General features: G+C 36.4%; 1 protein-coding gene across 2 annotated transcripts in view; it reads right to left on the bottom strand.

Moving 5' to 3' along the window:
* Positions 1–1,739: 1,739 nt before the first annotated feature.
* C1D (C1D nuclear receptor corepressor) overlaps positions 1,740–16,008 on the bottom strand; it is a 27,466-nt gene continuing 13,197 nt past the window's right edge. The window contains exons 1-5 of one of the 2 annotated variants that reach the window (XM_004369383.2): positions 9,688–10,216; positions 8,093–8,239; positions 6,749–6,815; positions 6,377–6,432; positions 1,740–3,609 (exon numbers count right to left, since the gene is read on the bottom strand). In XM_004369383.2, the coding sequence (XP_004369440.1) occupies positions 3,451–3,609; positions 6,377–6,432; positions 6,749–6,815; positions 8,093–8,230 (420 nt within the window). In that variant the 5' untranslated portion in view covers positions 8,231–8,239; positions 9,688–10,216 and the 3' untranslated portion in view covers positions 1,740–3,450. Of the gene's footprint in view, positions 3,610–6,376; positions 6,433–6,748; positions 6,816–8,092; positions 8,240–9,687; positions 10,217–16,008 lie in introns of those variants that run through there. The other variant, XM_023733186.1, reaches the window with a different exon arrangement.

Genomic DNA, 16,008 nt, shown 5'->3' with positions numbered 1-16,008 from the left:
CAAATTTTGTATACAGTCTGAAATATATCACTTTGCAAAACTGATATCCTGTATGCAGTTATTCTGCCATGAGACATTTGCTAAACTTCAAGGTTCACAGGAGAGAAAAAAAGTAAAAACTAGCATCTTCTTTCAACCTTTTAGGAATAGATTAATACAGAGCTAGGTGGTTTTTTTATCTTGGGTCTTTTTTGGGGGGAAGACAGTAAAATTAAACCTTAACTGCCAATGGATATCACTAGAGCTATTTCTTATCTGGATAGATCTACTAATCCTCCTGGCTGTATTAAAAATTATGCCATAAAATAAGCACTTTAAAACAGCACATCAAGTCAGTGGGTGGCTGCTCCAAAGAGTAGTCTATCACAGTGAGCTCACTCTGGCAGGAGAACTAACCCACCAACCAAAAACATTCAAAGCATTTTCTTCAAATCCTGCTAGTGAGCAAACAGTGAATTAATCAAGCAGAACAAATCTACAGCATTCTATTATAAAGTCCTGTAAACTTTTCCCCCTAACAAAACTGTTAATGCAGCTATAAAACACTAATACACAAAATAAACAAAATGTGGCTTGTATTGTCAAGACAGAAGAGTTTTAAACAAGGATCTAGGGAAAAAGAAAATGTTTTTATCAGGAATGCACACTCAGATCACATTTCTTTATACAGAATCGGTTGCTACCAAGGTCATTAGGTAAAAGAGGCACTGACAGTATCTGAGCGAGCTGACTATGCTGTGTGGATACTGAAGAAAATGAGGTGCCCTGCTTCCTTTTCGTCCCTTTATCTACCAAGCTTAGCCACTGAGTGAGGCTCGGAAACACTGTTCAAATGTTTCTCAGTTAATGTCACTTTGTAAAGCCAGAATTTCTAATAATTTATTACACAAAATTATCATTCAACTATATCATAAACTGACTCCTGAAGAATCTTGTTCTCCAACGACCTACTTAAGAAAAGCATATCTATAGTCAATACATTGTCCATTTTTGAGGCCGTTCCTACGTTTCTAGTCAATTTTATTTAGAAATAATACCAATTCATTTCTAATAGCTAAGTAGAACAATTTTTTAATGTGCAAGGTGTCTTAAAAACCAATCAACTTGATATAACATCCTAATTCCAGTAAACCATAATTCAAGCTTCAATTTTTCTCTTAACATATTCTACTTTACTAAAATGAATTCCCATCCTGCAACTACGAACAAGAAAATTGTATTTAAAATATTAAAAGACAAAATCTCATTATTTAGCATTAGATCAACAGTCTCTAATTCTAATCTTAAAAATATCTATAGCTGCAACCTCTCCGACTTGCTAATTCCCGAGAAATTAATAAAAGGTTGTAATTAACATCTAAACTTAGAGCACACTGCCATTCAGAACAAACTATGTTAACAATAACCGTACCACAGTCAAATAGATCAACCCATCACCTTTTATGGTTCTGACTAAGGTTAATGAGCACAATTTGTCATAAATTTTCCAGTAAGTCTGAAAAACTGAACTGAATGAAAAGACTACCTTTTTCACAACACTATCAAAGTAGGCTAAAGGCTGAATTGTCTTATTCGGAACCTAACGCCCAGCACAGTATCAGGCAATGTAAACGTCGTTAAGTGTGTGTGGAATGAATACACAAAGACAAACAAGGCAGCAATCCAATGCACGGCTTCCATTCAGTTCCTTATTATTTGCTAGGTAATAAGTATTTAAAATTATACATAATAAAATGGAATACATGAAAATCATTTTTTATTTCTAAAATAAACATTGAAAGAATTACTTAACAATCTCCAATTTAACAGAACATAGAGTTAGACTTTCACAAATCGATAATCTGGCTAGTGATTTTCTGCAGCTGTGGGACATTTTCCACTTAACCCTTTTTTCTTTATGAATTGAGAAAATACACAGAAATGCAAATTACAGGCTTCTCTGCAATAAATGACACAAAGACACGTATACTGCGCTGGATCTTAATGACAACACTTATTTCTCTCATGAAGAAGCGACTTTAAATAGCTGGAAATTTGAAAGGATAGAAGTGAAATAACTATAAATATTCTTCCACTTCAAAAATTGTCTGACATCAGAGCCAGGAGAGACTTTCTGCCTCTCTCCGTGACTTCCACTTCATGTGTCACAGAAAGAGTTCAACATGCTTTACAAAACCCATTACATTTTAAGACCATTTCCAATATCTGCTACCATAAATCAAGAAACCCATTTATTCAGGGTTACTTATGGAGAATTAATCACACAGAAAATTTTAACAACTCCTTTTTCAAAAATTAAAGTACTTTACTGTACTTGGCATTCCTGCACATAATGATGTGGATTCAAAGACTGAAAGCATTACGGGCATATAATTAAAATTCATGGGCTTAGACATAAAAAAAAAAGTTTAGTATGTAGAATTCTCTGTAGCCAATATTCCAGAAAAATAAATCAGAATATAAACACAATGTAATCTCCTTCGGATTTCTCCTTCTGTTTAAGTGGCATTATGTAGCATAGAAAATTCTTTCAAAACACTTGTATGTACTTAACATAGCCTCAAAAACACACAAGCAAAAAATACGAAAAAATTAGATCGAGAGAACTACGGGCAGTTACCTGAGGTATTATGCATTAAGAACAAAAATCCATGAATTTCTCCATTCATGATGATTTCTGAAACCTATCTTCCTAATTTGGAAGGTAAATTTCTTCAAGAGAAAAATAAACAAGTTAGCTATACTTTTACTGATAGGGTATAGCCATTATGCCAAAATTCAGCCAGCAGCATACAACCTCATTTCCCATCTAAACTTAATGAAAATGTATTTTATTTTAAATGGGACATAGAGGCAAAATGCCAAGAAGTAAATTATAACCTTAAAGTTTTTTAATTTCACGCCTCAAATATTTTTTAAAAAAGCAATAATTCCTAAAATCATGAAAACATGATAAAGTAACTATACAGAAAAAAATGGACATTTAAGTCATTTCATTCTTTCTTAATATTATACAGTGAAAACAGACATATTATATAGTGAAAACAGCCTTCAGATAGCACATTTCATCAGGTACATTTAAAATAGTACAAATGTTTACAAATATATAACTTAAATCTCACAATTGTTTATAAAATGGTACTTCAAAGATTTTGACCATGCAAGGAAATCAAGAGTTTCATCAAGAGATGGTAAAGTATAATATATACCACAATGTTAAAAACCTCATAGCTCTCTACAGGACAATCAGTAAACATAACTTAATCTTTCTGGAAAAAAAAGAAACTATTTAGCATTACAAGTTTCAAGTGTCCAATTTTATATATGAATTCAATAAGGACTACATTTAAACCTTGCAGTGCCCCATTAGGCATCATATCTTTTGTGGAAAACAATAAAAATGATGTACTTTTTGAATATGTGTCCATCAAAACCAAAAAGTTTCAGTTTTTACTTTTTTCCTTTATTGGCACCTTTTGATGCATTTTTAGGTTTGGGTTCCCATAGGGCATTTTTCACAAATCTTGAAGCTGCCCCTCTGTCCAGCTTGCCAGCCTTCTTCTTGTCTGTTATTTCCTTGACTCTGTTCATGTACACTCTGATTCTTTCCTTAAAGATTAAAAAACAAAGAAAGAAAATAGATTTACTAAGCTGTTCATCACCACTAAGTTTTATTATACTCCATCTCGGTTAAATTCAACAGCTGTGTATTGCTTATCAAATCCATGGTGCCAGTAAGCACAAGTAAATGGGGTAAACATGCTCCATGCTCTCCTGGAGTTCACAGTCTGGGGGGAAGACAGGCATTAAAAAGTCATTTCAGAAGTGTTCCAAGTGTTTAAAAAGAAGAACGACTATACTAAGACATCACTACACTGATAACCATTAAATTGTTTGTATGTCACCGCAAATTTTTTGTAATTAGCATTAACCTAAACCCACATATTGCCTGTTTTGTATCTGAAGTCTACAACCTAAGATCTGAGTTCTCGTATATTTGCAACACTCATCAAGCTAAACTCTCCTGAAATTTTTCTAAACAGAAAATGGAGGGGGCAATGTTTAACTATTTCTTCTTGTATGTTACCTTCTAGTGTCACAATTAAAATAGGCAGCATAAAAATACAGTCTTTTATTCAATTTCATAGTTTTGACTGAAAGCACATGAACTTTCCTAATAAAATGTACAGCTCTAATCAGACTTTACAAGGGGAGAAACATAATATGTTGCCATACCACTTTGAATCTTCTGAGACCATTAATCAGAATAAAGGGTTATCCTACCCTTCAACTGGAGAAATAAAGTTGACGATGGCCGTAAAATGGCAGAGTAAATGATTGATCACAGCTTAGCAGCAAGCTTCACTGAAATAATCAGAGCAGTTATACATAAACATACAGAGAAAGACGCAGAACCTTAAAATGTTTTAACTGTAGAAGATGGACAACTCTGCTCAAAACCCTCTGATGGCTATTTCTCAGAATGAAGCCAAAGCCCTTACAATGGCAGCCACCAGCTGCAGCACATACCCAGCCCAGCCCTGCCCAGCCCTGTCTCGGGGTCTCCACCCTGCTTACTCCTCTGCCTGGAATGATCTTCCCTCAAATATCCACAGAGCCACTCCCTGTCTTTTCTCCTGTCTGCTCAAATAACACCTTTTCAATCAGGCCCTGACTTTACCATTGAAAATTGCAATCCAACCCCAAGCACTACCAACCCCTCTTACCCAACTCTATTTCGTTTCTTTTTTTCCCACAGCACATACAGCTTTCTAACATACTACATATTCGTGTGTATTTATTATTTGTTTGTCTGTTTTCTTGTGTTTACTGTTTGTCTCTTCCACTAGATACAGTCCACAAGGGCAGGGACATTCACTGGCTTTATTTACTGAGGAACCCACTCACTTGGAAATAACACCTGGCACCCAGTAAGCATTCAAATATTTGTTGAATGAATAAACTATTTTCAACAGTCCTTTGCTATTTGTAATAAAAATATAGCAAGTAGGTTTCCCTCTCACACACTAGCTCTGTGATCAATTAGTAATGTCTGTGACAAGATCAGAAAGGGGAGCAGGTTTATATTGCTTGTTATTTGCCAACCCTGCTTCAGAATATGAATGTACTCCTCCAAAGAATGTGCTCTGAGGGGGAGGAAGACAGATGATCTTATCCTTTTCCACTGACAATACAAGTATTAAAATATTCCAAATAACTGTGCTAATGGAAAAAGGAATTTCATCCTCTTGGCTGTATGAATATCATAAAGTTGAAAAGAGATGACACAACCACATTTCTTATCGTTTAAAGCCACTATCACTGGTCAAACCACGATTGGCACATAATACTGCTTTATACTTTTGCTTTAAATATTTTCTATAATTGCTATATTTTGTATACCCCTCCCTTCCAAAGAACTTTTAAAGAAAGCAAGAAAATACCTCAGTCCACACACTAAACAAAATAAAGGCAACAGATTCGCTCTACCTGTCTTTTTTTAAAATAAATGACCCAGTTATAAATAACACACATATCAACTACCCTAAGACCTGAGAACAAGAACAGAATACAATGTCAAGTGTATTTCACATACATATTTACCTTATATTTTATATACACAAAGAACAGATTTATTAATAATATTCTTATTCATAAAGCCAAGTCAAGAAGGTAACCGTAAGTTTGATTTTAATTCTTTTCTTCAAATTGAATGATTTAATTTTTGAAGTCAGCAAAAACTCCAAGATACCAGACCTTATATACTGTACTTCCACATCTAAATGGAATACAAAGACAAACCTAGAAGATTTATTACAGGTTGTAAATATGTCACTAATACAGAATTACTGGACAGTACATATACAACTGGTGCCAAAAAAGCTTTTAGCTTTGTTGCTGAACTGGATTCTTTACTGCTGAGAAAATGAATTAATGGAGGAATTGAAAAGGTGGGGGAGAAACTTTCCCGTCTTTGCTAGTAAATCAACTAGAATATACTTTTAAGAATTGTGTAAGAGTTTAAAAAAAAAAAAAAAAATCCTAGAGATGAACAGGATTTCAAGAATTTATAGAAAAAATAATATGGAAGTTATAAATAATTACTAGAATCATAACATTTTCCCATCTAAAGACTTATATAATATATGGAACATCAATTCTCTCACAAAGGTAAGAGAAGGAAAAACCAAAGACATGATGAGATCTGGCTCACTTCCAAAATTTCAATGCTAAATAATTTTGTTCCCCAAAATAAGTGTAATCAAGGTACTATGACTTAAACTTCAAGAATGCTACAAGTCTATCAGGAGATAGTATACCATGCACAACAAACAGACATGTAAAATGAAAAGAAAATAATTAATTGAAATCTTACCAATTCCTGCTTTACTGGATGTTCCTTAGGATTAACTCCCTGAGTTGCCAAATAAACTACAAGAAAAAGATTTCATGGAAAATGGTGTATATATTAACTCAAAGCATTACAATTAAAGAAACTCTAGCTATTTACAAAAAAGGAAAGTCACACAAATGATTAATTAAATCTTAAATTATTCAATCCATATGTAAAATTAAATTTATGTGTGGCTCATGGGCATCTGGTATTCTGATTTAAAAGAAATAAATATCTGACTATTAAAATTGCCATAAAGTATAATTATATATAAATAGCTATCATTTAAAAAAAAAATCACTTTGGCACAATAAATAATTTGCTTTCTAATTAAGTCCAAAGTAATACACTTACCCCAAAACATTGAATTTAATGTGTATGCAGAAACTAAATCCACTTTTGCTTGTTCAAGTGGATCCAGCTATTAAAAAAAGAATAAGAAGAAATAAGAGAAATACACACAAACTTTGAGTACCATCAGTAACATTTTAAACTTTCACCAAGCACAATGTATCAAAGAAATGTTTTTCTTTTTTTTTTTTCCACTTTCTATAATTCAATAACTAAATGGTCTGGAAATAATTTGCAAAAAGGCTAAGTTTTGTTAAGCAGTGATTTTTGCCCACAAATTTTCACTTCAGGGTACCATCTTTAGTTAGACAAAGCAATGTGTGTAATCCAAGAAAAATTCTTTTGAATTATTTTAATTTGGGGAGTTACGATCTGGGCTTTGTATGTCAAAAGTAATTTATCAATATAAACATTGTACATGATGCATTTATGTATAAGAAGCAGGCTAAAATGCTTAGGCAATACCAAAGACAGAAGAAACATAATGAGATTTGTTTTAGACTGTCAAAGTCAATTTACTGCTTTTGTCCTATAGGGTTTCCAGAAATCCTGATAACATCAATGTAATACTTAAAAGGTCAAAGATAGAGTCTGTCAAAAAGAATGTTGTGAGTACTCCTTTTTTTTTTTCTCAAAATCAAGTCAAAATAAAAATAGTTATAGGTTATAGTCAGGAAGCATTTTCTAAGGTTAGAGTTTTGCTTTGTTTTTTTTTCCCCTAGAAATACTCAAATACATATTGAGTTAAAATAAAAGAGGAAAGGGGCACGTATCACTAATCTATTTTAAAGTGTTAAAAATAAAAGATGTCACTTTTAGGACTAAGGTGCCCCTAATCCAAGCCATGGTATTTTCAACCGCCTCATATGCACGCAAAAGCTGGACAACGAATAAGGAAGACCAAAAATGCATTTGAATTATGGTGTTGGCGAAGAATACTGAATATACCATGGACTGCCAGAAGAATGAACAAATCTATCTTGGAAGAAGTGCAGCCAAAATACTCCTTAGAAGCAAGGATGGTGAGACTTCGTTTCATATACTTTGGACATGTTATCAGCAGGGATCAGTCCCTGGAGAAGGACATGCTTGGTAGAGTTGACCGTCAACAAAAAACAGCAAGACCCTCAACAAGATGGACTGACACAGTGGCTGCAACAATGGGCTCAAACATAGCAATGATTGTGAGGATGGCGCAGGACCTGGCAGTGTTTTGTTCTATTGTACACAGGGTCGCTATGAGTCGGAACAGACTTGGCGGCACCTAGCATTTCTTCTTCTGTATGTTTTCATAGAACAGCACTGTTTTATAAGTTACACTTTTAGGAATCAACATTTTTAAAATACCTTCTGCAACAACTCATTTCTAGAAACAGACATCATGGTCTTCAGCATCTCATCCACAGCACCAATGGAATTCTCCAATGTTGATAAATATTCATGAATTTCTACTGGATAGTCTTCATTAATTTCTTCACCTGCCATTATGAGCAACTGGAAAATAAAATAAAATCTTAGAATTCATATTAAAGAGATTGTTCATTAGTTTACAAAAAAAATCAGTAGGTCATATCATGAATTTCAAAAGGTAAAACCTGAAGATAATTAAATCTTCTTAGAATATAATTCTGGAGCAACTACATCCAAACTGCCCCTCTTCTTAAGTTGCTTGGAAAAAGAAAAGGAAAGAGAAGCAAAGAAAGGAAAAGAGCCCATCTAAGTGCGTTAATGCTATACATCTTAAACCCTTGATGTTTCTAAAGCACTAATGACACGGGAGATCGAAAATCAAAATCCTATATTTTAAAAACTTTCTGCTGAAGCTGAAGACCAAGCAAAGCAACAAAATTTTGATAGTATACCCGCTAATGCTTGCTGAAGAAATGATAAGCAAACCTCTTTTCTTAAAGACTTATATATTTTAGTCTTTTTAAATTTAGGTGTTGATATAAAAATATGCTATACTAAACTAAGAAATTAGAAATCTTAGGTCTGAAATATCTTATGATTATTTATCACTAGAATCATTTTTCAAGTCTATATGTTTTTATCTATTCCTTAAGCTTCTCTAAAATATTAATAAGAAATTCTAAGAGTCCATAAATCACATAAAGTCTACAAGTAGAAAACAGGATACTTGAGGGAAATAAACTACATTGTTTTCATTTAGGCTAGAGTATAACCTGACAGCTTACTCTTTTAAAATTCACATTTGTATCATAATATTCAATATCTATGTGAGAAAAAGCAAAATCCATGTCAGTGTATTTAATAAAGTATCTAAGACCAAATCTCAGAGGCAATTCTAGGCCATATGTACCATCTTTAAGTTAATTTTTTTTTATTATTAATAGCTGAAAATGCCTTTCTTCCATGGCTAAGAACAGCAAGAATGTGAAAAATAGCAAATAGCACAGCAAAATGAAAGTAAAGAAACTTGGGCTTTCTGTCTTGCTTGATCACCTTAGATAAATCAGGGAATCCCTGTGGGCCTCAAATTCATCCATAAAATATGGCAGTTGGCCTAATGATCTGTAAAGTCCCTTGTATTCTAAATGTTGAAACTATGCCATTTAAGTTTAAAAAGTACTATTTGAATAGTCACAATCTATCAATACGTCTTCTGGACAAGTATATTCCACTGAGACATCCAGTTTCATTCCCCCCACACCCAAAAAAAAAGTCAAGCAGTGAAGTCCACCTGACTGTGACCCCTCGGCGCTGTGAAGTCCCTTACTATCCCACCGCTGTGCAACCAGCAATTAAACAGGGGGCTCTGATAAAAGAAAACCACGTAGGAAAGAATGCTGACTTCCTGTTTTGAATGATTAACTGAACACAAGTATTTGCCTCCCATTCCTCCAAAATCTCTCCCAAATGACAGAAGAAATAGAAAAATAAGTCCCTAGTAATGCTGGAAACCAAGAAGGGAGCATACTCACCGGCAGATCTCACAGTAGAAATTCTGTAAGCGAAAGAGCAAAGGCACTCACTGAGAGGAAACAGCGCCAAGGAACCTACAATCCCCTACAAACAAAGAGAAGGCCATCAAAAGGAAATCTTCCCCGGGAATCTAAGAATAACCCCAAATCAGGGCACTAAGAGCTGGGCCATGAGGCTGAAAACAGCTAAACCAATACCAGATCTGAAAAAGGAGGGCTCCAGCATTTGCTGCTGGGATGAAGGAGAAAGTACAAGGGATATACTCAAATACACAGGAGATTTAGTATTCTTTCTCTCTTCATGTAGAATTTTAAACCAAAATATTTGAAAATCTGGATGAAAAGAATGATGTGCTGGGAAAGTATCAATTGCCAAAACTGACCTAAAAAGAAGCTGATAAACTAAATAAATGACTAACCACAGAAAAAAAAAATTTTTAAGTAGCCAACTACCCTCCAAGAAGGCTCCAGTACTAGAAGACTTTACAGGTAATTTCTTCCAAGCTTCAAGATAAAGACAATTCCTGTGGCATTTTACTGTTTAAGAACATAGAAAAAGATGGAAAACTTAGATAACTATTTCATGACACACACAAAAATAATTCCAGGAGAATTAAACATTTAAATGTATAAATGCATTAGAAGATTATATAAAATATTTATATAATCCAAAATGAAACCTAAACGCTATAAAAGGAAATGGCTGACAGATTTAACTACATAAAAACTGAAAAAACTTCCTCATGGTAAAAGGATACCATAAACAGAGTTAAAAGGCAAGAGACATCCTGGGAGAAAATATTTGCCAAAATATAAGAAAGATTAGATAGACTATATAAACGGTTCCTACAAAGCAATAAAGGAAATTAAAATAATGAAGATATCATCCATCAGATTGGCAATAATTTTAAAGATTAGGAATGTCCATTGTTAGCAAGGGTATACACTGACGGTGGACTATAAATTGGTACTTTTATATCACAGACTTTTAAAATGCACATGCTCTTTGACTCAGGAAATCCTTTTAAGAATCTAGCCTACAGAAATCCTTGTACATACAAGTTTATTAAAATGGACACCTCAAACTCTGAATTTCTTCCTCTTTCTCTTGAATCAATTTTTCCCTCTCTTCTGATCATTACCCATAAGCCTGAAACGTGTTATTTCTCCATCTAAGACAAGAACAAAAAAAACGCCTTGACTCCATATTCCCCTCCAGGTGAAACTCCATTTTCTCTCTCTCTTTTAGAACAAATTCCTCAAAAGAGTTGCTTATACTAAACTCCACCATCCCACCCCATCCCACAAAAAAAAAAAGAAAAAAAAAAAAGTTGCCATGGAGTCAATTCCGACTTACAGCAACCCCATGTGTATCAGAGTAGAACTGTGCTCCATAGTGTTTTCAATGGCTGGTTTGTTGCAATAGATCACCAGGCCTTTCTTCCCAGGCACCTCTGGGTGGACTGGAACTGCCAACCTTTAGGTTAGCAGCCTAGTGCATTCCCTATTGGACTGTTATTGCCACTCAGGGACTCCCTGCTTATTCCAGCAGTCTCTAATTCCTTCCCTTCCATTCTTTCTTGAATCTACTACAATCAGGCCCCCTACTTCACTCATAACTGCTCTTGTCAAAAACCACAGCTCTCATGTTGCTAATTCCAATGGTCAATTTTCAGTTATCATTTGACATCATTGACTCCCCTCTCTTCTTGATTTCTAGGACTTCACATTTTCCTGCTACCTCACTGGCTTTCTTGGTCTCATTTACTGCATCCTTCCCATATCTTCAGCCTCTTAATGTTGACAGGCCTCAAGGGCTGGCCGTGGTTTGGTTATCTTTCTTTCTCTATCGAATTTACTCCCTAGATGAGGCTTCCAGCTTTAAATTGCATTAACAAACTGCTGCCTCTCTGATGAACTCCAGGTTTACATTTTCAAATGCCTAGTCACTATTCTCCTATTGGATGTCTAGTAAGATTCTCAAACTTTGTGTGCCCAAAACCAAATTCCTAATCTTGCCTACTGCAGTCTTCCACATCTCAGCAAATAGAACTCCAACTTTCCAACTGCTCAGATTCAAAATTTCAGAGTGATACTTGACTCCCCTCTCTCATCCTATCTTTAAAATAAATTGATAATCTAATCACTTCCTACCACCTCTACTGCTACCACCCTGGTCCAGCCACTACCATATATTGCCTGGATTGCTGCAAACCAACCAAACAAACAACAACAAAAAAAAAAAAAACCCTACCAGCGAGCTGATTCCAACTCATGGAGACCCCATGTGTTACAGAGTAGAACTGAACTCCATAGGGTTTTCTTAGCTGTAATCTTTATGGAAGCAGATTGCCAGGCCTTTCTTCTGTGGCACTACTGGGTGGGTTCAAACCTCCAATCTTTTGATTAGTTGTAGCTGAGCACAAACCATCTGTGTGACTCAGGAAACTGGATTGTCTCAACAGCCCCTTAAAGGGCTTCCTTGCTCTATAATCTATTTATTATCAAAAAAGCAGAGCAATATCCAAAAGTCTAAGTCAGAGGATGTCATACCTCTGCCCAGACACTTCCAATGGCTTGCCATCTCACTCAGGGAGACAAAGTCCTTACAATGGACTATAAGACTCACACAATCTGTCGCAGACTCCCTCTGCCTTCTGGGACTTTGTCCCCTCCCCTTGCTCATTTCACTCCAGCCACAATGGCCTCATTGCTCTTCCTCCATCACATCAGCATGCCTCTACCTCAGGGCCTTTGTACTTCTTCTCCTCTTCCTAGAACACTCTCCTCCCTCCCTCTCCACTCTCCCCCAGTAGCTTCATAGCCTTCACCAGATCTCTGCTCAAATGTCATCTATTGGTGAATCTTTCCTGACCACTGTATTTTACTGAAGGAGCCCTGCTGGCGCAGCAGTTAAGCATTTGGCTGCTAATCGAAAGGTCAGCAGTTCAAATCCACCAGCCACTCCACAGGAGAAAGATGTGGCAGTCTGCTTCCATAAAGATTACAGCCTTGGAAACCCTATGGGGCAGTTCTACTCTGTCCTATAGGGTCACTAGGAGTTGGAATCAATCCAATGGCAATGGGTTTTTCTATTTTAAATTGCACACCCCTCCCCTCACTTCTGGCCCCCTCTATCTCTTTCCCTACCTTACAGTCCTCAATAGCATTTGTCACCATCTGACGTGGTGTTTTTTTTTTTTTTTTTTAAATTCATTTATTGTCTGTCTACCTCCTAGAAGGAGCCCTGGTGGCACAGTGGTTAAGAGCTCAGCTGCTACCAAAAGGTCAGCAGTTCAAATCCACCAGTCGCACCTTGGAAACCCTCTGGGGCAGTGCTACTCTGTCCTGTAGGGTCGCTACGGGTCTGAATTGACTCGAAGGCAACAGGCTTGGGCTTGGAACCCCCTAAAAAATGTAACTACATAAGAGCAGGAATTTTGTTCTGTTTTGTTCACTGTTATATCCCTAGCACCGCCTGTCACATAGCCATCAACAGACATTTGTTGAATGAATAAACTGTAACAAAATATTGAAAATAATCTAAATGTTCATTGATAGGGAAATGGTTAAATGAATTATGGCACATCCACCCAAGGGGATATTATATGGCCATTAAAAATAAAGGGTAAATCGATATGTAGTTACACATAATGAGAGGTGAAAAAGTCCTACAACATTGTGCACAACACATAATGTGTCTAACATGATGTCATTTGTTATTTAAAAAAAAAAAAACTTGTATATGTGTATCTATAGAAAAGAGATCTGGAAGGAGAAATTCAAACAGCAGATATTCTCTCTGAAAAGGGGTAGGTATTAGGGAAGAAGATTAAAGAAGGCTTGTCTTTTTAACCTCTTCATTCTGTATTGTTTAAATTTTGTTATTTCAAAAAGCATGTTTGAAAATTGTAGTTAAAAATAAACAATCATTAAATTTAAATAAAAGCATACTTTTATAAAGTATTTTGACTTTTAACAAATACTGCAGGTATAAAAAATACAAGAAGGCCTTTATTTAAATGTGATATTTTTCATCTAACTTTTCTATTAGAAAACATCTCCCCTCTCCAGAATCACGGTAGGGCTTTTTCCTATAATTATCCCCTGTCCCTAAGCCCCAATACAAACGGCTATTTATTATTAAAATGCATTAGGGTGAACATTGAAAGCAAGGCTGCAAGTAAGAATAATTACTCTCATTAAATCTAAACTGAACTACTTGACTTTTTCCTAACTCAAAAATAAAGGCAAGGCAGACTAACAAACAAACAAAGGTTCTCCTATTACCAGAAATACCCCCAATGTAATGATTTCTACTAGTATTGTAGATAGGCAGTTTCTGAATATTTGTTCCTTCCACAGGAAAAGCCGGGAAACATTCCTCTGTCCTCTTGCTACTCTGATCCCAGGACAGAGCAGTGACCCCTCTGGTAGCAGCGGCCACAGTCGACACGTGAACAGCACTGACTACGTGCCAGGCACTCTTCTGAGCACTCCACACATGTGAACTCATCTAGCCCTCAGAGGGGAAGAAACGGAGCCACGGTGGGTTTTTAAGGAACTTGCCCAAGGTTGTACAAGGTAAAATTTCCAAAGAAGATCCCACCTACCCCTGCTCCTCACTCCCCTGCCCGGGTCCGATGAGTACTCCTCACACCCCTCCACCTGTTGTTGTGTGCCGTCAAGCCAATTCCCACTCATGACAACCGCATATGACAGAGCATAACAATCCCATAGGGTTTTCTTTGCTGTAATCTTTATGGAAGCAGACCGCCAGGTTTTTCTCCCACAGAGCCACTGGGTGGGTTTGAACTGTCAACCTTTTAGTTAGCAGCCAAGCGCTTAACCATTGCGCCACCAGGGCTCCTTAACCCTCCATCTCCTCCTTCGAAAGCACCAGCTGCAGAGGTGGAAATGGAGGGAGAGGGCATGAGAAAACTTGCTTCTCTTCGCCCCTCAGTAAGGTCTGGTTGAGACTAAGGGGCAGGGGGGAGGGGTCTGGCCCATCCATAAAACCCACTGCAGTGGAGTCAATTCTGACACACCCTTCCCTACAAGACTGTTATTGCCACTCCTCCCCTCCTGTCAGTGGTCATGGAAGCCATTGTACCAACAGGAGAAAAGGAAGGGTGCTCAGCACCGCCCACAGAACTGAAGTTATCAACTACCTCCTCCCCTCTATTTTGTATCTCAGCAAGCTCAGTCCAGCCAGAAACCTGGGACTGACCTGTGACTCCTTCCTTAGACCCCAAATCCAATCAGTACTGGCAACAGGACGCCTTAATCTACTTGCACCACAAGCTTTCCTCCATTCTCACTGTCTAGATTATATCAACAGCCCTTGAGTAACCTCCCTCCTGCCAGTTTTTCTCACTACCAATAGTACATGGAGTCTCTGGGTGGTGCAAATGGTTAACAAGCTCGGCTGCTAACTTAAAGGCTGGAGGGTCGAGTCCACCCAGAGGCACTGTAGAGAAAGGCCTGGTGATCTACTTCCAAAACAATAGCCAACGGAAACTCTGTGGAGCAGTTCTACTCTGACACACATGGGGTTGCCATGAGTTGGAATCGACTCAACAGCAACTGGTTTACTAACTTTAGAGAGTTACAAAATAAGATTTTTCTATGTACTCTGGTAATGGTACTCCCTGCTTAAAATCCTGTAGTAGCTACTAAAGTATCTCAGAGGGTAGAAGAGGATAGAATACTCCCAAACTCATTCTATGAAGCAAGAATAACACTGATACCGAAGCCAGGTAAAGACACCACAAAAAAAGAAAATTATAGACCAACATCCCTTATGAACATATAGATGCAAAAATCCTCAACAAAATTCTTGCTACTACAATTCAACAACGTATCAAAAAAATAATTCACCATGACCAAGTGGGATTCATAGCAGGTATGCAGGGATGGTTCAACATTAGAGAAACAATCAATGTAATCCATCACATTAATAAAACAAAAGACAAGAATCACATGATCTTATCAACTGATGCAGAAAAGGCATTTGACAAAGTCCAACATTCATTCATGATAAAAACTTTCAGCAACTAATACAAAATGGATCAAAGACCTAAATACAAAGACAAAAACTATAAAATTCATAGAAGAAAAAATAGGATCAATGGTAGAGGCCCTAATACATGGCATTAACAGGATACAAGCCATAACTAACAACACACAAACTCCAGCAGATAAGCTAGATAACTGGGATCTTCTAAAAATCAAACACTTATGCTCATCAAAAGACTTCACCAAAGGAGTAAAAAGAGAACCTACAGACTGGGAAAAAAATTTTGGACATTACAAGTCAGA

The sequence above is a fragment of the Trichechus manatus genome, unplaced genomic scaffold (genome assembly GCF_000243295.1).
Source record: "Trichechus manatus latirostris isolate Lorelei unplaced genomic scaffold, TriManLat1.0 scaffold00004, whole genome shotgun sequence".
NCBI classification, from domain to species: Eukaryota; Metazoa; Chordata; class Mammalia; order Sirenia; family Trichechidae; genus Trichechus; species Trichechus manatus.
The sequence above is the reverse complement of the archived record's forward strand: the minus strand, read 5'-3'. Positions and strand labels throughout refer to the sequence as shown.